General features: G+C 42.6%; 1 protein-coding gene across 1 annotated transcript in view; it reads left to right on the plus strand.

The window, feature by feature from the left end:
- The window catches only part of HERC3 (HECT and RLD domain containing E3 ubiquitin protein ligase 3), a 1,624,372-nt gene that overhangs the window by 1,470,208 nt on the left and 126,812 nt on the right, over positions 1 to 27,352 (plus strand). Inside the window, exon 27 of the mRNA XM_044060395.1 lies at positions 22,019 to 22,121. Coding sequence (XP_043916330.1) covers positions 22,019 to 22,121 — 103 coding nt within the window. The remainder of the gene's footprint in view (positions 1 to 22,018; positions 22,122 to 27,352) is intronic.

Consider the following 27,352-nt stretch of genomic DNA (forward strand, 5'->3'; position numbering starts at 1 on the left):
ACTCAACATCTCAAGCACTTAAATGAATCCACTATGTTGGAAGGACCAGATGTAGGCCTTCTCCCTAAAAAGAAATTTAAGAGACTGAGAGGATTCTCCTGCTGTCATTTTAGAATTGGATGTACCCATTGAGGTGCTTGAACATGCAGTATGACCATCAGCTTCTCACTAGCCCTCTAACACAACCCTATCCAAGGCTGGTATGGCTTCTGAGGCCTTGGCGATAGCAGAAACCTATGATGAGCTGCAAGTCATTGTATTGGATGGCTCTCATGGAGTCTCTCAGATACTTGTGAGGGAAGAGATTCCCAGAACCCTCAGAAATGCGACAAGGCTCAAAGCCACCTAAGGTAATTCAGGCAGATGTCACACCAAAAAGAAAAAACAAAAAGTCAAACACATAACATTGCTGTCTGTATACAAGGAAAGAGTGGTTTGTTTTTTCTCAGGGGCTTTTCAAGACAGTCATGTCCTTGAAATCTCCTTCCTGTGTGACTTCTCAAATCACACCACATAAGCAGGCATTGGATAATTCTTCCTCTGAGGAACCAGACAGGGAATTGGATCTCTCCTTAGGCTACTCATTCCAGTTGCATTCTCTTGAACAAATGTCAGTTGAAGGAGACTCCTTTTCTCCAGATCCTCCCTTGGAAGAGGGCTCCTTTGTGAAACCTTACAAAGTATAATGAAACATTTTGAATGGCATTCTAGACAAGTGTCTGAGGTGCAAAAAAGATGATATAATTTATTAGAGATGGGCACTCCTGCTTCTTCTCCAGCCCTCCTGTGTTGAGTCTTACCCGAATGCCATCAAGCTGACTCCTTGGCTCCAGACTCTCAGCCCCCTGCACCAAAAAGACCAGATAGGTTCTGCAGCATCCCTTATGAGCACTCGTTCTTCTACAAAAATCCTGTGGCAGATCCAGAAACAGTTTCTTTAGCTTCAGACAAACCTTCCAAGTTAATTCCTGGCACTAATGTTCTTCATAATGACAAAAATAGTCAAGCAATGGAAAGATGGGGCAAGAAGGTTTAGGCTCTAAATTATCAAGTTCAAATGACAAATTCTTGCTCTGTTTTACAATCCTTAAACAAGGCTATCATAGAACCACAGACTCCAGAGCCAAAGCAGCTCATGCACTCTTTAATGGCAGAGACTTTTTTTAAATAGCAAAGCTCAGTATCATATGTAGCTATGATTCTGTAGATGCATCTTCCAGGTTGGTTGCCACTAGTTCTGTTGTAAGAAGGTATGCCTGTTTAAGGAGCCAGCCTATGTTGAGTGAAAGAAAGACAGAACTCAGTCCAGATATATAGCAAACATACATAGGAAAAACACATGTTCTAATGCATTCTTGCATTGCACTAGCTCACACCCTTGCAACCAGAAAAGGTCCGTATTCAAAGGGCAGCAAGAATGGGGAAATTAGATAATGAATTCTTGGAGGAATGTGAAAAACTCAGACGTTTTTTAAAAGAGGATATCCCAATTCTTTCATTACTGAAGTGTCTATTGAAGTTCTAAATAAAAGAAACAATGGGGTGTATACACCTATTTTGAACAGAGAGTGCACACAAAACCCACTGACACCCATGGTAATGCAAGACTTTATTCAATTTGACTGCGTCAGCCAGTCTAATTCGTCCAACACAGGCACAAATAATAGATTTGAGTTTTATTCCCACATTTAGTACAGATGCATTTGAAATGAAAAAAAAATATTATTAAAAATTGGAACTTACTAAGCAGTGACAGGGAATTGGCTAAAAAAATAGGTGATTCCCCAACAATAATTTTTAGGAGAGGTTACAATTTGAAAAGCTTGCTAGAAAGACCCATACTAAGTACAACAAGGAACATGGAAACAGGCCAAAAGTTTTACACTAGGAACACTTCGTGCTTAACCTGGAAAAAATTCAGTTGTAACACAAGAATGGTAATTTACTTAGCTCAGTGCTTATCTTGCCCTGCTTTCTTTATCGGTAAAACCGATTGGAAGCTTAGAGAGCATGTTAATGAACATTTATACTACATTAGCAGAGGTAAATTAGAAAACACCGTAGCTAGACATATATAGTAAGCTTTCCAACCCACCAGTTTAAATTCAGAGTGATCGACCAGATAGTTTCAGATACTAGAGGGGGGGGGGGGCCAAGTTCCATTCTATTAGAAGCACTTGAATTATTATGGCAACTCCGTGTTATTGCTTGTCATAATCCAGGTTTAAACGAAGCTTGTTCAATCCTGTGCCACTTGAAGCTAAAAAGTTTAAATAGATAAGACATGAATATAGTTTGAAAAGGCTAGAAAAGATGTAATTAAGAAACATTTGCTGTTCTATTTTTATAAGTATATATATATATATATATATATATATATATATATATATATATATATATTGGTTTATATACATATATACACTTTCCATTTCTTATCTATTTTTTAAATATGTATAGATAATGAGGAAATGAACACGTGTTCCTGGAGCATTTAAAAACCTGACTTATGCTTTGTTATGTAGGGTTAGCTAGTGAAGGGTTAAGGTTTCTTTGCAATTAATTACTTATGCTAATCATGAGCACATGACATTGTAATAAGGGTATTTAAACCATTTTTAGTGAAGTTTTTTTATCTGAAGAAGTCTAAGTCATTGAACTAGACAAAAAGAGCTTCATGTATATTTGTTTTAATAAATCACCTGTGGACTGTTTTCATTCGCCTGCCATGTTTTTTGTTTGTGGATTTATGCAGTGTTTGTGCTTTTAAGGAGCCAGCCTATCCCAGAAGATTTAAAATCTGAGATTTTAGATTCTCCTTTGGATAAAGATTTCATTTTTGGCCCCCCAAGTCACTAATCTTTTCAAGACTTTGCAGGAGCAAGGCAGAACTATAAAAGATTGCCACCAGATCTTGATGTCTGCTGTTCCCAGGTACCACAGAAATTGCCCAGATAAATCCACCTCCTTCACCAAGAGAGATCATAGATCTCAGACAAAGGAAAGCTTACAAGAGAAGATTTCCAGAGAAAACTCAGAGGGACACTCCTTCTGGAAGGCCTCAGTTCAGTAACAGGCCACTATGACTATTTTCCATTCGCCTCCCAATCTGGACCCCTCCATTACACTCTCAAAAAGACTTTCTCTTTCCTTTCTTGTCTGTGAATCAGTGACTACAGACAAGTGAGTACCTACCATTATCAAAGAAGGTTTCTCCATGTCATTGCCAAATCCGAGGGTATCCATCCACCTTCTCCCAACCAGTTACATCTCATACAGCCCATCATCCAAGGCTGTCTAAAGAACCATAGAACTAATGCCCACATCTTATGCAGTAAGGGGTTTTCATTCCTGACCCTTCCTGGTTCCCAGAAAGGAGGATCATTGAATGCCCATCCTGGATCTCTCCAGGTTAAGCACTTTTCTGAGAGTACCCTCCTTCAGATTGCTGACCCTGCAAACTCTCACCTTCATTATATAATACAACACTTGACCCTGCTGAGGTTCACTATCAGTTTCAAAAAATCCCAGCACACACTTCCAACAACTCATATTTTTGGGATGCAATTCTGCTGATGGAGGTATTGGGTTACACTCAGTCCAGATCTTCCATTTACTACAGCTCCACACAACCAAGTCCTGTCTACATGTGCCTCAGACAGGGCATGGGAGGGGTTGGTCAGGTGACCACAGAGTCCAGGGGGAGTGGCCAAACCATATAGTACAGGAACACGTCAACTTAAAAGAAGGGAGGGCACTTCTACAAGCCCTTCAGACCTTTTCCCACCATTGGAAAAAAAGTCTCTCTTCTGGTGCACATAGACAACACCAAGGTGATGTGGTACATAAACAGGGAAACACAAGATCCTATCCTGTATGCAGACTAGCTATGGAGGCTTGGCACACAACCTCTCAAATGAATCTGTATTTCTTGGCTACATACATCTCCTCCTAACAGAATGGGTTGACAGATTCTCTAAGCATCCACACAAATGGTCATTGAACACAGATGTGTTTAACACCATCTTTCTCAGATGGGTGGACCCCCTCAATTGGACCTTTTTGCCTATCCAGACAACCGTCGTCTTCCTCTGTTCTGCACAAGACTCTGGCACCTCTAGCTTGGAGGACAGATGCATTTTCTTTCCACTGGATGAAGGAAGTTCCTTTACTTATAAACACCTCTACCTTGTCTTCTCAGGCTTCTTCTCAAGCCCTTGAAAGAATAACCAAAACTACTACCTCTGGCAGTATTCTGGCCAAGACAATACTGGCTTCCATTCCTGCTTCACTTGTCAGAGAAAGTTGTGTAGAATTCCTCCCAAACCAGATCTAATTACCAATAGAAAGGGATACTCCTTCACCCCAGTCTGTCTTCTCAGTCTGACCATTTGAATGATAGGATTTTAATCTCTACCAGAGATAATTTTGCGAAGAGGTCATCCAGACTGTACAAGAAGCCAGAAAGCCTAACACCGGAAAGTCTTACTTGGACAAATAGAAAAGATTTTCCATCTGTTGCTTTAAACACAAACTCCAGCCTCTTTCACTGGACAACCCCCCCCCCCCCCCCCGTACTACAAATATGTCACTGATAGGCACTCATTTGGATGTGCTGTTAGATTACTTACAATTAGAAATAGTTAAGTACTTAGGTTTGCTGCTTTGTGTGCTGATAGAGACTCGCATCTTAGTTTGTGAATTTACTTGTGTGCTGCTACTACGTCTTTCAAACTTTTTTGTAGTGTTTAGCTATTTAATGTAAGATGGAGAAGCAGACCAGCTTCAAAAAATGTACCATGTGCAGACAGAAATTTCTGCCTCAAGACATTTAAGACCTGTGCATCTTGTGTCTAGGAGTTCCTCTCTACTTTAAACCTAGAGCCTTGACAGATAGGAGGGAGTTTGATTTTAAAAATCCAGAAGTGCCCAAAGCCAAAAAAAAAGAGGCTTCCAACAAGTCTCCTAAGCATTAGGAGCTGGATCCCTAAAAGAGCCCACTTGATTCCTTGGCTCTATTCCTGGCTCTGAAGTTGCCTAGTTTTGAGGAGTATAGGGCCTGAACACCTACCTGTACTCCTCCTTCCAGAGCTTATACATCTAATTACTATAAATGACTTTCCAAAGAAATTCCTGACAAATGGGTGGCCCCTTTTCAAGACCATTTTCATCTCTTTCCATACGATCCTTCAGGTTCTACATGAGTACCTCTGAGGCTGATGTGGATAGTCTGATGCAGAATTCCCTTAAGTCCCAGATTGAGGTAGGGGTCATTCCATCACCTTCGGTTCTGAAGGTGGTTGGGATTTCTCCATATACCTCCAATTATTGCTCCTTCACAGGTCTGTTTTTTCTGATGTTCATCGTGTTTCACTGTTGCAGTCCTAACCAATGGGTTATCCGGCTCCCAGTAGCCCTCGATCAGCCAGAATACCAAAGGTAAGTAAAAATTACTTTGGCTGCCGTCTGTTGTAAAGTATGTCAGAGCGTCCAATACAAAAGGAGGCAGCAGACATCACTTCCTCAGTCTTCCTTGCCACGGAGCCCGAAACAGAAGCATTTCTTGTACGGGTGCCGGCCAGCAGTTTACCTTTTTTGTTTCCGACTACAAAATTGAAGTCAACTACAGCTAAGTACCCAGTTGGAGATCCTCTTTTCTTGCCTTAACGAATGTCAGAAAAGGTTAATAATTGTCTTACCTGTGGAAAGCAGATTCCCCATAGAGATTTTCATTCCTATGGTATTATTTGTTTAGGCCTTGAGCACGACGTTCCTAATTGTGATCTTTGTGCTTCCTTTAATTCACGTACTATTCGTCATCGGGCTAAGCTTTAAGCTAAGCATTTTGGAGTTTGACCTAAGTTTGTTGGTATGGTGTCCGCTGGTCTTCAGGCTTCGGATATCCCCAAGAAGCATAAAGATAAGGACCGCGACAGGCTTCCGAAGGTCAAGTCCTCGGATGATGATAGGTTGGTCATCAGTCATGCTGTAGCCAGTGAGGCGCCTTTGCAGCCCCTGTAGCCTGCAGATTTTCAACCGCAGGTCTCTGTTGAGACCATTTCAGAGGTCCCCAGGCCTCCGGTGTCCATTTTGCCTTCTGGCCTTCCACCTGTTGCCTCTTTAGCTGGAGCCGGAGCCACGGAGCTGACTTCAGTGTCCGAGACCTCTGTTCTTCTTTCAGACAGCAAGTTCATACTGACGACTTTGACGGTTGCCAGGCCTCCCAAGTCCTTTAGACTTGCAGGTAAATCTTTCAGTTGTAAGCCTGTGAAGAAGCAGGCGCCAGTTTCCTCTCGTTCCCCTCATTCTCAAATGGTTAATATGGCTGATGACCTTTTGACTCTTATTAGGAGTTCACAGCCTCCTCCTTCAAAAAGAGGTAGGGATGTCTCTCCTGAAGCTTTGTCCTTTTCAGGTTCGGATACTTCTGGTATTTCTGTTGATGAAGAAGTTTCTCTATCTTTTTCTCCTTTTGAGGATTCAGATGCCGAGGAGTCCATCCCTTCTGCTTCTCCTCCAGAAGATTTCTCTTTTGGTGATACTTTAAATACTCTCAGGGAACATTTTAAATGGGAAAGTCAGGATTACCCCTTTTCTAAGAAAAGGATTAGAGAGTTTTTGGATTTGCCTCAGCATAATCCTTTGACTATTCCACCTGTGTTGGAAGTGGTTGATGTTTTTCCGGAAAATTCCTTGATTCCCAGTTCAGTTCCTCCTGCTTCCAGGAAACCTGACAGGTACTATAGAGTTCCTGATTCTCATTTGTTTCTTTTCAGGAATCCATTGGCTGATCCAGACGTTATTTCTCAAGGCCCTAAAGGAGTTAAGGCCACTGTTACTAAAAATCCTGTTCCTTCTGACAGGGAATCCAGGAATCTAGATAGGTGGGGTAAAAAGGTTTATACCTCTGCCACTCTTGCTTATTAGGTGTACTAATTGTCTTTTTCATATGCTGAAGTACCAGCAGCACACATTGGAAGCTATTAAGTCTAGGATAGCAGGTGTGCCTCAGTTGGCAGAGAGTAAGGATATGCAGGATTTGCTGAATTCTGCCAGTCTAGTCAATAAACATTCTTTACATTGTGGTTTTGACATTCTAGAAGCCTCCTGTAGGGCAACACTTTCTGGCTGTGTTATTAGAAGACACGCTTGGCTCGGGTAGCAGCCCCTAACAGAGCCTGTTAAGGCTAAGCTTTTAGATGTACCTTTGCATAAGGACAGTCTTTTTGGCAGCAAAGCAGAGGAAGTGCTCAAGAAGATGGAAAACAAGGCCAAGTCTATGCAGACAGTTAAAGACTTTCTGCAGGTTCAGCCTCCTCGCTTTAGCAGGAATTACCCTTCTAAGAGTTGGACATTCCCTGATACCAGCAGAGAGAGCCGTTCTGGGACTAGAGGTTACAAATCCTCTAGGGGACAGGTGGCTACCCCTCAAAGGTCTAAGCATTGGCAGGCTTCCTCTTCCAAGGCAGGATGTTCTAAGCCTGCATCTCAATCTTTACAAATGTTTGGGCCACCATCACAGACAACAGATTGGTACTAAGAACTGTATCCATAGGGCACAAGTTTTTTTTCCACACCTTTCCAGTACCCAAAGGATTCCTGGACGCTCCTCCAAACCAAAGGGTAGAAGTAGAAAAGCAAATTTGTCTCTGTTACATCTGGGAGCAATAGAATCAGTTCCTGCTCAGCAGGTAGGCCAGGGTTTCTATTCCAGACTTTTCCTAGTTTCAAAAAAAGAAGGCACCTGGGTGTCCTATCCTAGATCTATCCATCCTGAACTTTTTCTTGATAACTCTGTATCAGTTGCTACCAGTGTTAGAAAAGGATTCCTGGCTGGTAACATTGGATCTCAAAGAAGCTTATCTGCACATCCCTGTCAGGGAAAGGTGCAGGTAAATACATTCATTTCAGGGTGGGCAAGCAACATTATCAATTCTCTGAGCTGCCCTTTGGCTTATCTACTGCTCCCAGAGTTTTCACAAATTGCCTGGCTCTAGTCATTGCATTTTGCAGGCAAAAGAAAATTCAGATTTATCTATACTTGGACGAATGTCTAATTCAAGCAAATTATCAGGAACAGCTGTTAAAGGATCTAGAATTTGTAAAGATTCTTCTCTCTTCCCTGGGTTACACTCTCAACGTGGAAAAAAAATCAAAAATGGTGCCATCCAAAGAGATAACATTCCTGGGAGCGAGTCTGAACACAGCCACCCAGGTGATATAGCTCACCCAGGAGAAGCAGACTACTCTTTCAGTTTACTTCAAGGACTTGGCAAGCCTGTCCCAGCTCCCTGCAAGGAAATACCCGCACGCTCTGGGATTTATGGCCTCTTGCATTCTCTTGATTCCATATACAAAACTGCATATGAGGAACTTGCAATGGTACCTCAAGAACACTTGGTGTCAACACACACAGGACCTGGATGTGATAATTCCTCTGCTTCCTTGTCTGCGGACAGAGTTTCTGTGGTGAACAACAACCTGTTTACACAACAAAGGCATGCCTTTTCGCCCACTCCTGGCCACTCAAGTTCTTACCACAGATGCATCTGACTACGCCTGGGGAGCTCACCTGGATGGCAGATGCATACAGGGAAGTTGGAATGCCCAGCAGATGCACCTGCACATAAATTTAAATGAGTTGATAGCAGTCTAGCAGGCCTTGCTAGCTTTCAAGCATCTTCTTTCTCCAGGGACCCTTCTTGTCGGGACAGACAACACCACAGTCATGCGGTACATCAGCAAGCAGGGAGGGACTCATTCTTACCTCCTGTGCAGACAGAGCACAAGTCTTTGGTCCATAGCAGCATCTCTGGGCCTGCATCTCCTAGCTCAGTGTCTTCCAGGAAGACTCAATGTTTTGGCAGACCAGTTGAGCAGACAGACCCTGGATCCTCACGAGTGGCATCTGGACAGAGAAGTTTTTTACAGCATCAACCTTGGGGTACTCCTCAAGTGGATCTCTTCTCCTTTCCAGACAGCCATCTTCTACCTCTTTTTTGCACCAGACAGCATCACAGCAGAGCCTGGAGAGTGGATGCTCTGTCCTTCCCTTGGACGCTGCTGTCAGTTTAAGCCTTCCCTCCTCTTCTTCCCAGAGTATTATTGAAGATCAGGGACAAACGACCAAGGACTATTCTCATGGCTTCGGACTGGCCCAAGCAGCATTGGTATCCACTGCTTTGCAGTCTCTCCCAGTTTCCTCCTTGGCATCTTCCTCAAGCCAGATCTTTTGGTTCAGGAAAGGGGAAACATTCTACATCCTCATCTTCAGTCTCACCATTTGGCAGCTTGGCTCATTGTTCTTTTGAACAACCCATTTTCTCTCATCCTCAGATGAAAATGTTTCTCAGAGGTGCTTGCAACTTAAAATCTCCCAGAAGGGTGCCTACTCCAGCCTGGGATCTTAATTTTGTTCTAGAGAAACTCGCTCTTTCCTTCTTTTGAGCCAGCTGCCACTGCAGATTTAAAGTTTCTCTCGTGGAAGACTGTCTTCCCTTTGGCTATAACTTCAGCAAGGAGGGTTTCGGAGCTGCAAGCTTTGATGGCTGTGGAGCCTTTTCTTTTTTTCCATGCAGATAGGGTCTCTCTGAGAACCAACCCCTCCTTTATGCCTAAGGTGGTTTCTAGCCTGACTCTTAATCAGTCAATACACCTTCCTACCTTCTTTCCTAATCCTCGAAATAGAGGTGAAAGGATCCTACATTCTCTTGATGTGCATAGACAACTCAGGTTTTACCTTGACAGGACTAAAGACCTTCGGAAATCAGCACAGCTATTGGTCAGCTTTGCCCCTGGAGCCCAGGGCAAGGCTATTTCTAAGCAAACCATTTCTAAATGGATTGCTCATTGTATTACTTTTTGTTATTCCTTTCATGGCAAGGTTCCTCCTCAAGGAGTTAGGACCCACTCAACCATAGCTTCCACTTCTGCAGCCTTTTTAAGGGGTGTCCCTACTAAAGACATTTTGGAGGCTGCCACATGGTCTTCTGTTCAGTTTCACAAAGCATTATCATTTGCCTTTGTTTTCTAGAGCCAGGGCAGGGTTTGCCACTGCTGTTCTGCAGGGCATTATCTCCAGTCCTTGATTCTGTTGGTTCCTCCTCCCTTTTCTCTGGGCTTTGGTAATCAACCCATTGGTTAGGACTGTAACAGTGAGACATGATGAACATAGTACCGTTGTGTACACTTGCCATAAATGTAGATGTTCGAGTGTATTCACTGTTGCAGTCCTGCATTTCCTCCCTCCTTCCCCCTTTTCTCTTTTCCTAAGGTACAGGCTAATTTTGGTTTAAGCCTTGTTTTCTGGGGGCTTCTGACAGTTATGGCAAGAAAGACTGAGGAAGTGATGTCGGCTGCCTCCTTTTGTATTGGACGCTCTGACGTCCTTTACAACCGAAGACAGCCAATGTAATTTTTACTTACCTTTTGGAATTCTAGCCGATCGAGGGCTTCCGAGAGCCAGATAACCCATTGGTTAGGACTGCAACAGTGAATACACTCTAACATCTACATTTATGGTAAGTGTACACAACTGTATTTTCTGGTTACTTCAGAGATATTGCTCCTCCCAGATCGTGTGGCCAATATTCCATGCTTCTTTGGCTCCAGGGAGTACCATTCCAACTCTCTTGACTCTACCATCATCTGATCGAGTGTTGGACACAAATATTAAGGTTGCCATCTTCCTCTCCACCAACAGAACCATTGCCCTCTGCTCAGTTGGTGGTGTATGAGAAGTCTGTGTTTGAGTCCTTGGCCTTCCAGGTATTGATAAGGGAAGGATTATTTCTTCATCCTAGAGACTAGATACACCAGTTTCATCGGTCTCAGTTCCACTCCATGTTCCTTCTCCCATCTTGTCTTATTTTTTTATCAGGATCCACTTCTCACCATTGACCTCAAACCAGCTGCTCAGACTCAGTGACAGTCCTCTGAGACATCAAATGTCATTGCCTGCTGATCTTCCAAAGAGGAGGACATATAAGAGGAAATATCTAGACTCCCCATTTTAGTTTACAACATCCAAAACTGTCTCTGAGGAGCGAAAGGGATCCAAACAGTCCTCCTTCAGAAGGCAATGCATTTAGCAAAATCTTAGAGCTGATGCTCCATAAGGGAGCTTGGCCCATGAACCCACCCTCACAAGATGAAGTATTGTTTGAGACCTATGAAGTGACGCATACATCATCCTAGGTGAGATCTTCTGCCGACAAGTTAATTGACTTAGCATATAGGAGATCATGGCAGGAGCCTGGCACATGGGAGACAGTCCCCTGAAAACCATAAAAATCCTCAGCCCCCACACTCCCACCCTAAAGAATAAGCAGCATTGGGCCAGATTGGTGGATTCTGTCATTCTAGTGGCAGCCACAAAAAGTGAACTCTTACAAGACTCTGCTTCTATCCATCCTCCCTGTAAAGAATCTGTGGTAATGGATAGGCTCGGGAAGTGATCATATGCTGTGGACATTTTCACGCTTCATTATGCTATACACACGAATAGGCTTCAGAAGGATCTGTCCCAGCAGGCATTATCTTCTGTGAAAAACCCATTGACAGTGGAATCAAAGATACAGCTAGAGACCTGCCCAGTATTACAAACTTCTTCATGTGCCTTATGCATAATGCGATGGATGTAGTGGACAGGGCAGCTGGATCTGGCATAGTAATGAAACACCATGCCTGGCTGTACCTTTGTGATTTTACAGACAACTTTAAAGCATCCTTCACAAAAGCTCCATTTGATGGGTCATCCTTATTTGGCCCATCTGTGAAAGAAAAATGCAGAAGAGTGAGCAAGACAGTAACACTGTTTCTGCCATTAGAGTCAAGATGTCCTTCAAGGATGCATCTGCAGTCCTTACAAATGGGTTGTCCTGTCGTCAGGCAGCCCTTCGGTCGGCCGGATTCCAAAGTCTGGGTCTGGCCTCGGCTGGTGTCGCACTTCACCCGACGTCATAGCGGCAGTTCTTCGTGTATAAAGGCATCAGCCGACGCCATTTTCCCCAGTCTTTCTTGCCGCGTGGCGCCCGAAGCAGAAGCTGTTCACAAGTGCCGGTCGGTCAGAACCAGAGATTACTACTACAAGTACCGAAGACTTCTAAAAAGCTAAGTACCCGTTGGGGACTCTTTCTTGCCTCAGCCGATGTCAGAAAAAGTGAATAACTGTTTAAATTGTGGGAAACAAATACCTCATAAAGATTTCCACTCTTACTGCTTACATTGCTTAGGCCCAGACCACGACGTAGCAGCTTGTCTAGCCTGTGCTTCTTTCAACCGACGAACGCTTAGACGTCGGTCTGAATTTGCTGAAGAGTTTTTCGCCCGCTTGCTTACATTATGCCGCCGGATACTCCGACTACGCAAATTTCTAAAAACGCAAGGAAAAGGACCGACACTTCAGCGTCCGCGGTTTCAGCCGAAACCGCGGTTAAGCCAACATGAGTGTCTCGGTTTCGCTGAAACCGAGTCCACGGTTCTTCCTTCGCCGAAAGCTTGCCACTTACCGAGGCCTCATCCAGCTTGGCTGAATCTGCTACTGAAATCCCACCTGCTCCTGCAGGTTCACAGGATTTATCAGATACTATCCCTTTGGATATTTCTACCCCTGCACGTGGAGCTGCTAGGCCTCCTGCATCCATGTCGATTAAGGCCTTTGCCAGGGCTAAAGCAGCAAAAACTACCAAAACTGTGCCTGCTAAGACCCCCTCTCACAGGCCCAGTTCTAGTTCACAAACGCTTAGTCTAGCAGAGGATCTCATTTCTTTGATCCGGGGATCCCAACCACATCCAGACAGGGCCTCTCACCCACCTCCAGAGAAGAGGACTAGAGTAGAGCCCCCTGAGCCAGTTTCTTCAGATGGCTCCTCTGATGAATCAGATAATTCAGACCCTCCAGAGGCCCCTTTTTCTCCTTATGAGGACTCTGATGCAGAAGAGTCCATTCCTTCTGCCTCTCCGCCTGAGGAAATTTCTTTTGGGGAAACCTTGCATGCTATGAGGGAACAATTTCAATGGCAGGGCCAAGATTTTTCAGACTCTAGGAAAAGGCTTAGAACCTTTTTGCATTTGCCACAGCATAGGCCTTTAGCCATTCCTCCAGTACTTATTGTGGATGATGCTTTTAATGATGCTTGTACTGCTCCTGATTCTCTTCCTCCAGCCCCTGCTAAGCCCGATAGGTACTACAGGGTTCCGGACACACATTATCATTTGTATAAGGCCCCTTTTGCAGATCCCGAAACCATCTCCCAGGGACCCAAGGCTGTAGCAGCTACCTCTACCAAAAACCCCCTCCCCTCTGAAAGGGAATCTAGGGCCTTAGAGAGATGGGGTAAAAAAGTTTACACTTCTGCTACTCTTTCAGCTAGGGCCTTGAACTGTCAATTCCACATGATTCAGTATCAGGAATTTATGTTAGACCAGTTAACTAAAAAACTGTCCTCGGATGAACCATTATACAAAAAATCTGTACAGGAAATGGTACATAACATTCAGCAGGTCAGTAATCATTCCTTAAAATGCGGCTATGATGCACTGGAGGCTTCCTTTAGATCAGCCATGACTGGCACAGTGATCAGAAGACATGCATGGTTAAAAGAACAGTCCTTACCAGACCATGTTAAATCAAAGCTCCTAGATGCTCCCATGGATAAGCTCAATTTGTTTGGCTCCCCTGCACAGCAGGTGCTGAAGAAGGTGGAAGAGAAAGCAAAATCTGTCCAGACAGTCAAGGATTTCTTGCAGGTCCAGCCTCCAAGGTTTAGCAGGAACTGGCCTTCCAAGAATTGGTCCTTTCCAGACACCTCCAGAGCTCCGAGAGGCAGGAATAGACGCTCAAGAGGCAGGGGTCAATCCAGAGGTGCCTACAGGGGACGTCAGTGGCAGGCTAACAACCAGCGAGGTAAAGCCACAGATCCAGCCACCACCACCACTTCCACAGGACAATCACAGTGACTTGGCTCTGGCACCGCCTACCAGAGAACAACTAGAGGCACCCTTAGGCGGAAAGCTAGCCTTATTTTCAGTAAACTGGCATTACATCACAGGAGACAAATGGAGTTTACAGACAATAGACCAAGGTTACAGGTTTCACTTCCATACTCTACCAAGGAAGAGAGGAATGCCAAACCTACCTCCAAATCAGAAGACAGAAGCTCTAGAACAAATAACTCACTTACTAAGGATGAGAGCTGTAGAAAGGGTACCATCTATGGAACAAGGGCAAGGATTTTACTCCAGACTTTTCCTGGTACCAAGAAAAGAAAAACAATGGAGGCCTATTCTCGACCTGTCCGCTTTAAACACATACCTCCAAAATTCAAAATGCTGACCCCTACAGCAGCTTCTTCCCATGCTGGGCAAGGAGTCTTGGCTGGTAACTCTAGATCTCAAGGAGGCATACCTGCAATTCCCCATACGACCAAATTGCAGAAGATACCTCAGATTTCTTGCAGGATCAGAGCATTATCAATGCTCAGCATTGCCCTTTGGCTTATCTACTGCGCCCAGAGTATTCATGAAATGCCTGGCATCAGTAATTGCTCATTGCAGGCTTCAGGGAATTCAAATTTACCCTTACCTGGATGACTGCCTGTTACAAGCGGACAACAAAAACAAATTAACAAAAGATTTACAAAGGGTCATTCATCTACTACAAGCCCTGGGATACACAGTCAATATAAAAAAGTCAAGGCTGATACCATCCCAAAGGATAACCTTCTTGGGTGCAGATCTGGACACATCAAAACAAATGGCTTTCCTGACAGTAGAAAAACAGGAGCAACTCCCTTTCTACTTCATGGCATTAACAAAGCAGAACCAGCTAACAGCAAGAAAAGTCCTGCAAGCTCTCGGTTACATGGCACCCTGCATAATATTGATTCCACATGCCAGACTACATATGAGAAAGTTACAGTGGTACCTAAGGAATTTATGGTCTCAGCACAAGCACAGCCTAGAAACCCAAATTCCAATAATTCCATGCCTGAAGTAAAAATTCCAATGGTGGGCTCAGGCCTGTCAAACAAACAAGGGATTGCCCTTCCACAGCACTCAACCAAGCCAGACCATCACAACAGACGCTTCAGACCTCGGTTGGGGGGCACACATGCTGGACAAGTGCATACAAGGCTTATGGACTCAAGACCAGCTGCACCTACACATAAATCAAAAGGAAATGCTGGCAGTAAAACTGGCAATTCAGGCATTCAGACCATTTCTTCGACAGGGTCAACTGCTGATAAGGACGGACAACACCACAGTTATGTGGTACATCAACAAACAGGGAGGCACACATTCATACCCTCTATGCCGGATGGCAATGGACCTCTGGAATGTGGCACTGAGCTTCAACATTCAGTTACAAGCAATTTTGTGCCAGGAAAAGAAAATATACTAGCAGACATCCTAAGCAGAACTGCCACGGATGCCCACGAATGGATGCTGCATCCGGACATCTTCAAAACCATTACAAGGAAATGGGGACTACCAAAAATAGACTTATTTGCATCCCCACACAATCACCAACTGAAAAAATTCTGCACAAGGACGTACCACCCACTTGCTTGGAAAGTGGACTCCCTATCTTACAGTTGGAAAAACCTGAAAGCATATGCATTCCCACCTCTTCCTTTGATGCACAAGGTGCTATTGAAGATCAAAGAAGACCGTCCAAGGATCATCCTGATAGCTCCAGACTGGCCAAGGCAACATTGGTACCCATTACTGAGGAGTATGTCTCGGGAACAAATATGGCCTCTGCCCCTAGTTCCCTTGCTGTTAACACAGAACAACTTCAAAACCCTGCATCCAAACCTGAAAACACTGCAGCTGGCTGCCTGGAACATTGCATAAGACCAAATAACCCAGATTTATCTCAAAGGGTTAAAGACATTATCTTGGAGGCTCGCAGACCCTCAACAAGAAAAAAATTATTCAGCAAGATGGAAAAGATATCTCATTTGGAGTACAGCAAAAGGAGAGAATGTGTCACTGGTAAACATAGCTAACATCCTGGAATACTTGGCAGAGCTCTTCCACAGCGGCCTGTCCTATTCTTCCATTAAGATTCATGCATCAGCCATTTCAGCAGAATACAACTTGGATCCTCCAGTCTTCTCACATCCTCTGCTCAGGCAGTTTCTGAGAGGAATTAAAGATGTAAAACCACCTAGGAAGCCACCATTGCCAGCATGGGACTTGAACTTTGTGCTAGAAAAATTGACACTACCTCCTTTCGAACCAGCAGCAACAGCAGAATTACAATACTTATCATGGAAAACTGCTTTCCTGCTTGCAATCACTTCAGCAAGAAGGGTATCTGAGCTACAGGCATTAATGGCAGTACAGCCCTTCCTGATCTTCCATCAAGATAGAGTGTCCATGAGAACTAATCCTACTTTTATGCCAAAGGTGGTCTCCAGGGTATCTTTAAATCAAGCTATCCACCTACCTACATTCTTCCCCAACCCACAGAACAGGGGAGAAAGACTGTTGCATACCTTGGATGTACATAGACAATTACTTTACTACCTGGACAGGACCAAGAGCAACAGAAAAACTGACCAGCTACTGGTAGCATATGCAACAGGAATGGAAGGAAAAGCAATTTCAAAACAGACAATCTCTAAGTGGATAGGAAATTGCATTAGATTTTGTTACTCCTACCATGGGAAGAAAACTCCAGAAAACATCAGGCCTCACTCTACAAGGGCTACAGCCACTACCACAGCTTTTTTACGAGGAGTGGCTACCAAAGACATTTTAGAGGCTGCTACTTGGAGCTCCGTGCATACATTTGCCAAGCATTATAATTTACCTTTATACTCCAGATCCCGAGCAGGTTTTGCCACTGCTGTTTTGCAAGGGATCTTAACTACACCATAATCTTATTTCTCCTCCTCCCCCAGTTTGGCTATGGTATTCTACCCATTTGTAAGGACTGCAGATGCATCCTTGAAGGACATAGTACAGTTTTGTACCTACCATAAATGTAGATGTCTGATAGGCATGCATCTGCAGTCAGGATTACCCACCCTCCTTCCCCTCTGTGGTACTCCTAGGGTATTTGCCCATCTTGTAGCTAGCTGGGGGAATCTATTATGGTGTATTTGTTTGTATATATGTACATACATGCTTATTTTTTGTTTGCTCTCTACTATTTGGAACCATTTGCATTTATCCAAATTTAGCCTTCCTAGAGGGCACCTGGCATCTGGGGCAAGAAACACTGAGGAAAATGGCGTTGGCTGATGCCTACCCGAAGAACTGTCGCTATGACGTTGGGTGAAGTGCGACACCAGCCGAGGCCAGACCCAGACTTTGGAATCCGGCCGACTGAAGGGCTGCCTGACGATAGGACAACCCATTTGTAAGGACTGCAGATGCATGCCTATCGGACATCTACATTTATGGTAGGTACAAAACTGTACTTTTGGATCCCTCAATGATTTTATATTAGGAACTGAAAAAGGCCCTTATTCATTTTGGTTTTGAAAGTCTCGACATTAATCTGACTCTGTTCCAAATTGGGGTTCTGTTGTAGAGCTGGCCCTTTCAATGGACATGAGCCGAGAAGTCAAGTAGTTCCACAGAATCAGGGATATTGTGGGCCCTTTTGTGACAGCAGACACCAGAACCCCTGAAGGGTCTGCCCTACTGCACCATTCTGGAGGCAGTCAAGAGTCATCTGTCCCCCTAACCAGCCTCACATTACATCATCTTGCAAGACGGATGAGTAAGAGAGATATCAAGAGGCTGTTGCATAACATTTTTAAAACCTCTTCTCATCCCCACTGTCCATTGCTAGATATCCCACCCAACTAGGTAAGCGCACCATTGTGAGAGATATTTTCTTGCCAAAAGAGTCACCCAAGAGGTCCCACTAGACCAGACAAGGTAAGAATGTCATTCAAAGTTCATTTTGGTTCCAAAGAACACCAAGGACCTCAAGCTCTATAATTGGACCTTAGCCTATTGAACACATGTGAAAAAGACCCAGTTCAGAATGGTCAGTTGAATGGATGTGCTATGTTGATCTTTAGGATGCTTACCTTCACATAAATATAGCAAAAGAGTTAAGGAGATTCCTATGATCCTGAATAGGAGACAGTCATTATCAGTTTAGAGCACTGCCATTTGGCTTCACTGCAGCCCATAGGATATTCAAATGTATGGCTGTTGTAGCAGCTTATCTGTGAGTTCAGGGATACAAAATTTCCCAATGTCTAAACAACTGGCTCCTGGCCACCTCCTTAGTGGAGTGTCTTCAGCATGCCAGGGATTTTCTTCATCTTTGCAACTTACTGGGTATATCTGCAAATCTACAAAAGTCAAAGCTGAACCTCAATCAGTAATTATTTTTTTCTGGGGTGGCATTTGGATGACACTCTTTCAGTTCTGTCTTCCCCTCAGGGCCGACTTCACACATGGCAATCTGCAGTCAAGCGACTTACTCAACAACTTTCCTATGGCACGTTTAATTCTCAGGGTCTTGGGCTTGTTGGCTTCTTCAGTTCTGATGGTAGAATTTACCCAATACCACATGTGAATACTTGAGCGGCTTCTTCAAGCTCAGTGGTTGCAGAGCTATCATTTTCTTTCCAAGACCATAATCATAATAAAATCTTTCAAAAGTTTTGTTAAGGGGTGGTTACAATTCCCAATGGTTTGAGTGGGAAGACAATTTCAGGCCCTACTCCCAGTAGCAACAGTGACAAGGGACACGTGCTCCCTTGGGTGGGGAGGCATTATGAAGGGAGAATGGTTCAAGGTCTGTGGTGAGAATGAGGCAAATCTTCACATAAATGTCTTGGATTTGAGGGCAGTCCTACTGTTGCAAGAACTTCAGGAGTGCCTTCCATAGGGCATGATATTCATCCAAATTGACAAGATGATGATAGCTTGGTACATCAGTAAACAAGGAGGAAGCAGATTGTCTGGAATTGTACCCCTTGTGTCTGGAATCTGAGGATTGGACAATGGCCTCCCACTGCTTTCTGGTAGTAGCACACATCTCAGAAGTGTTCAGTTGCCTTGTGGACAGGTTCAGCAGAGATTTAATGTCCTATGAGTGGTCCTTCAATCCAATAACAGCCAAGATGATTTTTCAGCCTTTGGTGCACTCTCTGCTGGGATCTTTTTGCCACCCTACACACCACCAAATGCAGCAGGTATGTTGCCATGATTCCCACTCTGAAATAGCCACCAATAAATGCTCTGTAACAGCAACGTTCCGTCCCCAGCATCTATACATATACCCACCCCTTCTTCTTGTGTGTAGATTTCTGCAGAAAGCTTTGAGTTGCACAAAACAGTTATCCTCATAGCCCCATTTTGGCCCAAATAGATTTCTTTTCTTCTTCTAAAGCCTCCCCAGCTCCTGGTCTAATCCCCGGATATTATTATCCAGTCATCCGTGGAGTCTCACCAGGACCCACACAGCTTGAAATTAATCACTTGGTTTCTCCAATTCCATTGATGGCCAAGTATAACTCTTATCCTAACCAGATTTTCAGAATGTTAAATGGCCTCTCAAAAGGCTTCTACTCCTAACATCTTTCGCAGTGTGGAAATTTTTTTTCTTGGTCTTGTCTGCAAAATACTGATCCTTTCTCAGTACTAAAAGCAGACGTGTGCTTTCTTGCATCTCTGTTTGACTCAGGCTCTAGTTTCACCACTTTCAAGGTACATTTAGTGGCTATTTTGAACTTTCACATTATATTTCAGGAACATTCTCTAGCGTCTCACAAGCTATGCAAGACTGTTCTAAAAAGCACCTTTCTGTTATGCCCCCCCCCCCTTTCAAAGATCCAGCTCCACCTTGGGAATCTGAAGTTTGGCCTAGAGGCCTCTGTTTAATATTTCATGTAAAAGTTGTCATACTCAGGAATGCAGTACCCCCTTTTATGCATTTCTGCAGTGCTAATAATTCAATAATTTGGACTGAACATAAAACCCACAGCCTTCTAGTCTTGTAGCATCAAAACCAAGTGTGCTGCCTGTGAAGACTTATTGACACAGGCTCAGAAGATATTTTCTACTGTCAGTGAGATGGCAAGTAGGTGATCAGTGGTTACAGCTAGGAATCACCACTACCATCAACATGGTACCATTCATAAGAGTTGCCAGCAACAGTCTGCTCAGCAGTTCACAGGACATCAAAGGCAGATGGAAGGACTACTTCCACCAGCTTCTGAAGGAAGAAAACTCCACAGAAGCTGCACTGTGATGTGCATGGCCTAGGATGAAACCAGAAGAGCCTGTTCTAGAAGACATAACTGCAGGACTAAGGAAGATGAAGTCATGGAGGGCAACAATCTCCGATGAAGGCATGACAGATATGATGATGTTTTGGAGTTTGGGAAAAGTAGCTCCTGCAGATACTCAGTAATATGAAGAGAAAGGTGCTTCCCAGATGACTTGGGAATAAGCATTCTAATGGCAGTGTACAAGAACAAACAGCCATTCTCAATAGTGGGCAGTACAGAACTGTCAAACTTCTGTCACTTCATGAAAGTGCTAGACAAAGTGATTGATAAATATGTACAACAGTAGAGAGTAAGACATGAAATGAGCAGTTTGGATTTAAAACAGGATGCAGCACAATCAACCTGATGCTTGCAGTAAAATAAATGATGTAGAAGATAAGGGAAGAGTCCAACTGGGCATTCCTAAACTTGAAAAAAGCATATGACAAGGTCCCAAGAAAGCTGATTTTGGCAGACTGTGCTGGTTTGAATTCCCAAAAACATTGGCAGAATTGCTGTAGTTTATGTGCAGTTACCCAGTGACTCAAAAATTAACACTGTTCCACAGGTTCATCTCTGAGCCCACTGCTATTCATACTGGTGATGGGCTATTTTACCAAACAGGTCGGAGGCGACAGATCAACATAGCTACTTTATGTAGACAATGTGGCATTACAAGCAGACTCTGAACAGGAACTTCAGCAAATGATAGTGGATTGAAGTGCAAGATCTGGACTGCCAGATATTGTGTAATTTTAAAATTGGCTCCCTTTAGACATGTCGAGACTGTTTGCAGAGTCATGTAATATTGAACATCTCTCTCCTCCATTAAATTTGTTTTTTTGCAGAGGTACAAGCCCCCCACCTGCAAACTTTTATCTATATCCCAACTCTGAGACTGCCTTACCTCTGAGAAATGGTAGTGTTGGGCTTTATATGTGTTGATGCGTATTTTCAAACATTTGGTCTCCACATTTTGGGACTCGGCAATCCAAATCCCAGTATTTTAAATAGCTATCTATAAAGTCTGTATAAATGGTTTTATATGTTCGTGTGCATAGTGTTTACTGCTCTACAATGAACAATAGCTTGATGTAAAGATGGAAAATGTATTAAATTAACAGTGAATATATTGCTTCACAGATTTAGCCATGGTGGTGCAGCGGTAGCATTGTTGCCTCACAGCAAGAGGTTCTCCTGTTCGATTCTTGGCTGGAGTGCCTTCTGTGTGGAGTCTGCATGTCCTCCCCGCAGTCGAGTGGCATTCGAAAGACATGCGTAGAATGGGAGTGCCTTCATTGAAGGTTGGGCATTGAGCTGGCACCTCGGCACCCGTAAAAAAAAAAATCTGCCAATCCTTAGTGGACTGGAGTTCCGCTGTGACGACCTCTAACCGTGAAAAGCCGAAAGAAGAACCTGTATTGCTTCACAGGCATTGTTTTATGCAAATGTGAACTCCTTGTTTTTAAGTTTTTCTCTGGACATCAGATACGCAGTTTAAATTGTATACTTGGCTTGTTTGTATATTTCAGAAACCAATCAGTGGCACTGTTCCATAACTGTACTAAATTTGGCACAGAAGGTGCTACATTGTTCATTGTTGCTTCTTTTATTCATCAGAACAATAAAAGGGTCATACGTTTCTGCATACTTTCTATGATACAAGTGCAGTATGTAGTGAAGGATTGTAACCCCTTAATTTGTAGTCTGTCACTAAATAAACTTTTGCCATTTCTAGCTAGTAATCTTAAATTGTTTGTTTTTATCAGAATGCTGTGTACAAAGGGGATTATTCAGCTGAACATCCCACCGTGAAGATATTCTGGGAAGTCTTCCATGAATTTCCACTCTTTAAGAAGAAAAAATTTCTTTGTAAGTTATGGTATTTTATTTTTTTATGTAATGCATGTTCTATATAGCTGGAAAGATATTTTGTTAATTTAAGGTCTTGAATAATGAAAGACAACAAATTTTGTACCTTGCTCAAGGTACATAAGATAGACCTAAAAGCTGCAGAAGTGGGATCTATAAGTTTGCATTTAGTGGACCTAACAAAAAAAATGATCAAGGAGCCCTTATAAAGTGTTTAGCAGGAGTTTACTTCTTTAGAATGTTGTTAATTGTAGAAGTGGCTTACACTGTGAAGAGGATAGTACTTACCCATAGACGACAAATAAAGGTGTCCATTTACCTTCTGAGAGAGAGAAGCTCATTCGTCTTCTGTTTGTAAGCAGTTAAACTTCTCTACACAGTCTCCCAAATGTTTCTTGAGTGAACAACCATTACACTTTAGTCTCTTGCAATTCAGAAGTCACTTTTTACAAAAAGTATCACGCAGTTAAGTACAAATGAAGGTAAGTTGTCACAAAATGTACACAAGCATCAGAATGCACTTTGTCTCTTTAAAGATATAATACCTTCATTTCACTCATAAAAAGTACAAAAGCAGTACTTTTTTTCTTACAAAAGTGCACCAGACCTAGTTAATAACCTCAGTTACTAAAAATAATTCATATAAGAAAATTTCCAATAAAATGTCAGCACTGCAAATTGCCAGTGTTCTTAGAGACAGAGTCCCAATTTCTGTCAAAAAAATAGAAAAAAAAAATAGTTCTCCAAGGGAACTTGTCTGCCAGAAATGGAATATCTGAGCCAACTCTGTCCTGCGAAACCTACAGGTACTCTGTCTTGGGCAGCAAGAAAATCTTGAAGAAGCTGGTGCCCAAGCAGATGTTTTCTCCCGGTGCATCTTGAAAGACAGCAGCACTGGGTTTGTATGTGGAAGGAAGCCAGAGACTTTTGAAGATAGGCCAATCACCATATCCTGGGCAGGATACAACTCAAATAGCTATAGGTTATTGCACCAGTGAGGATTTCAAACGTCTTTTGTTATGGTATGTGCAATGCACATAACTGTACTTCTGTTGGGTATCATTATTGAAACTAACCCACATTCAGTGCATAAGTGGAGATCTTCCATATGTTCATGCTGTTACGTGATAATAATGAGTCAGGACCATTGGATACTACCTGGTCTGCCAAAGGCTTTCAGCACAACATAAGGAATTAACATTAGAACTTCGGCCCATCAGCTGGATAAGACTAGAGGTGATCAAAGCCTTCTTACTTATGCAGTGCCTATTTACCACAGATCCTGCCTAATTTAAAGGCCAGTTGGTGTGCTTTAATTAAAATCTTTACTGTATAGCAGTTAAGATCCTTTTATTGGCCCACACTCCATCTGCTAACTGCTTTTCCAGTCTCAAGCCTCCCTAGTGAAACATGCTTTATAGAAGCTGCATTCCTGACCTGAATCCACAGAATGGTTAAAGATTTGGAAATGTGTGCTTACATTATTGACCATAGACCTTAATACTGCTGGGTGTAGTAGGCAGAGCTTTTTCCTCTTTGGTGTGTTTTTATATTGCAGATTCAGATTAAGAGTTTTATTTCCACAAAAGACAGATTTTTGAGCCCTCTTTAGGGGGGTATACTTATGAGATCCTAGAGGACATCTAGAGGAAACTGAAATTATTTTCCATAGTCAAGGTAGGTGGACCCCATCCATCAGTTCTCAAAGCTCCCGTAATGTTTCAGAAGAAGAAAGTGATGATGATCATGTTCACAGTTGTAATCATAACCTTAGTAAAAACTGCTGTAGGCTGAGGTCCGACATTCAGCCAGATTTTTTAGAGCTGAGCCAGTTTGGTGTCATCCTTACCTTGGGCATTCCTATGTACCAGATATACAAAGGTAAAGTATGCTAAGCCATCTTTAATTTTTTCTTGCCAAGTTCACTGCATGCACAATACACTGTTCAGAGAAATGGTGTTCATTAGTCTGCCTGGCCAGCCATGTCTCAAGAGCAAGCAGACAAGTACCACATTGAAGAAGAAGTCTAAGCATTTTTAAAACCAATATCGTCAGTGAAATTGGTGAATAACTTAAGAAACAAGCATCAGGAAAATCATTAGGCTACAGGTGTAATTAAGACAAAACCAGAGCTAACTATTCATTTCATCCCTACCCTATGATTTGATACAGCTGTTTCATTATCCTTCTCTTTGGGGACACTTTTGAATTAAATACTTGGGAGTATGGATTGAACAGAGTCCTAGGCAATGACCCCTCATATCCTGGGAAGATACCAGAATGAAAATCATTAGCCTGTTATAAAAATGGAAAACAGTTGACTGTGATTTGGATAGTAGGATACTGGCAGTCAAACTGTTTATAGTTCCATTTATTCTTTGTCCTGCTCAGTCCTTTCTATATGACCTGGTCAGGCTTTTTTGCAATAGACTTTAAAGAGAAGTTATGAAGTGCATTTGGAATAATAAACGCCCCAGAGTCAAATGGAAAAAATGGTGCTGTTAGTATGCTAGTGGTCTAGCAGTCCGCAACTTGCATAACTACTTTAAAGCAGCCCAGTTGCAGCTGATGTATAGATTACAGAATCCTACCTAATATTAAGATGGAAACAGATGATTTTCCAACAGATAAGAAATACATCCTTGGTGGAAAAGATAAATGGGTGCAAATGCATTTATCTGAGGGATGGATCCAGGTGTTTACAGCATTTGGTTGAGGTCTTGCTGGGATTATTGAGCACTAATGACTGTAAGCTGAGGAGTTTTGAATTGGCACCTTCTGATATACTAAACCCTCTGGCCACCCATCAGTCCTCAAGTGACAAATATATAGTGGTCAGGGCATAGAAGATTTTATTACTGAGAAGACCTTCAGGACTCGCACAAGGGGCAGGCTAAGCTGGGTAGAGGTATGCAATAGATTCCAGCTACTTAGGAAGGAATTACATTGTCCTAGGGGACTTTTATCAGGTCTGTACCAAATTTTGAGAACATTCTAGAAACCCAGGATTACAGATACCAGAGTTGCTAAAAATCCTGATAGACTCCAGAGTAGTAGAATATCCGCCTAAGGGTCTGATCAGCACCTTATGTATAGCATTGGTAACAGATAAGTGATGATGAAATGTAAATAGAGTTCTGACATGGGAAGAATACCTGGGATTGAGGCTCTTAGATGCCCATTGAAAAGATATCTGTAAGGCCCCTAAAATAGTTACCAAGTCCAGAAAGGTTATAATTTTTGCCAGAAGGTGCCTCCACAAATATTTTTTTCACCCCACATAGACACCATTGGCTGTTTCCTGAATCCAGTCCTCAGTGCTGGCAAAGTAATTCAGACCAGAGAAGGGGACTGAGGACAAATATTTTGGTGATGCAGTAAATTGGATATCTTTAAAATGAAATGGACTTGCAGCAATTGATTTGGAATATTCTTGAATTGGGGTGGTACTTACAGGAAAATAATTTTCTCCTCAGCTGGGGTGGATGATGCCAAGATAAAACTACATGCAAAGGCATTAGCTTTGTTGTAGCTATTATCTCAAAATGCTGTAACTAGAAACTGGAAAACCGACGGGAACAGTCTGTTGGTGAGGTTGCAAATGTTAGCTGACTTAGAACAGCTGGAAAAGCATGCAGTGAAAACTAGGCCAAGTCACTTCACACAATGAAATGGGATGTTTGGGAAGGAAAAGAAAGTATTGTTTAGTAGAAATAACTCTGAAAATGGCAGTGGCTCAACAGCTTAAGATTTTAATCCTAACACAAAACTAGAGTCAATAATTTAGATATGGTTGGGTAATGTGGAATTACTCTATGGGAAATGTAGCTAAAATGACTTTATTGGTATTTCTTTTTCATTTTTTTGTATCTTGTGCCTTTTTCCTGTCTGTTTCTACCTAAAATACAAATCTAGAGCAGTTTGGTCTTGTATAATCTAGTTACTAATAATATGATGTGTAGTAGGTTTGGATTTCATTAATCTCTCAAAATTTAAAAACAGAGTGATGACCTATTTGAATTTCTACACTTGACAAATGTGATTTGGGCACTGGTGTTGGGTAAAATCCCTGATGTACCTTTGGGAACAATGTTTACGTTAACTCGGACTTGCCATCAGCAACTAGTGGCACCATGCATGTGGATTGCCAAATTGTATCATACTCTATATTTTGTCAAAAAAATTGGTAAATGTTTGTAAAAAAGTTCAGATAAAACTTCTAGTTGCCCAAGCCAACTTGAACAAAAAGAGACTTCTGACCATCTTTCTGAAGTCCTTCATGGTGTCAGATGGTAGACATGACAGACATCCCCTCAAAATAAAAGAAGATAAACGTGAACAGGGAGTTTGGATGGCTGTGTGAGGGAAATGTGGGTCCAAGGGTGTCATGTCAGGCTTGAGCTACAACCTAGTGGGACTCCAGCCTCACCCCCTGTCACTTCTCTGTCAAGTCTTCATTTCAAAACACAGGAATCTTTCACTTCTGTTGAAACATGGTTAGCCAATGCCCATCTAATCCTGAACCCAAACAAAACTAAATTATTACTCTTCCAACCTAACAAGACATCTATCACATCTATCTCATGCCTAACATTTAACATAATAGACAAAGACAGTACTGTTATCTCCCCAACAATCCATACAAAGCTTCTTGGAGTGGAAATAGACAATACCGTAAATTTTGACTTGCATATCTCCCTAACTATAAAAAAAGTCCATAAGAAACTTGGAAGTCTGTATAGGCACAAAAGGTTCCTGACCACAGTGGCCAAAATTACATTAGCACAAACCCATCTGCTCTCCACTCTACTTATATGCCTCTCCAGTTTTAACTAATCTAAGGAAAACTGACTTATCTAAGCTAGCAGCATGTTATAATAAAATTGCTAAGTTTGCATCTGACTGCCCATATAGAACACATCATTGTACAGTTTTAAGGATACTAGACTGTCTTGAGCTTCCTAATATTATTCTTTACAACAAACTCTCTCTAACTTACAAAATTGTAACACAACCAACTAGAATCCCTGCACTACAAATATCTCATCCTTCCTTACAGTTCCAGCAGACCACTTCGCTCTAACAATAAGAAGTTACTCACCGTCTCCAAGGCCAACAACACTGCAGGAGAATCTTTATTTTCCAACTATATATCTCGTATATGGAACTCCCTTCCTAAATCCATTCTCTCAGTCTCATCCACTAACCACTTTAAGCCGTCACTTGAAGCT

The sequence above is a fragment of the Protopterus annectens genome, chromosome 2.part0, assembly GCF_019279795.1.
Source record: "Protopterus annectens isolate FY-2018-M chromosome 2.part0, PAN1.0, whole genome shotgun sequence".
Taxonomy (NCBI): Eukaryota; Metazoa; Chordata; order Ceratodontiformes; family Protopteridae; genus Protopterus; species Protopterus annectens.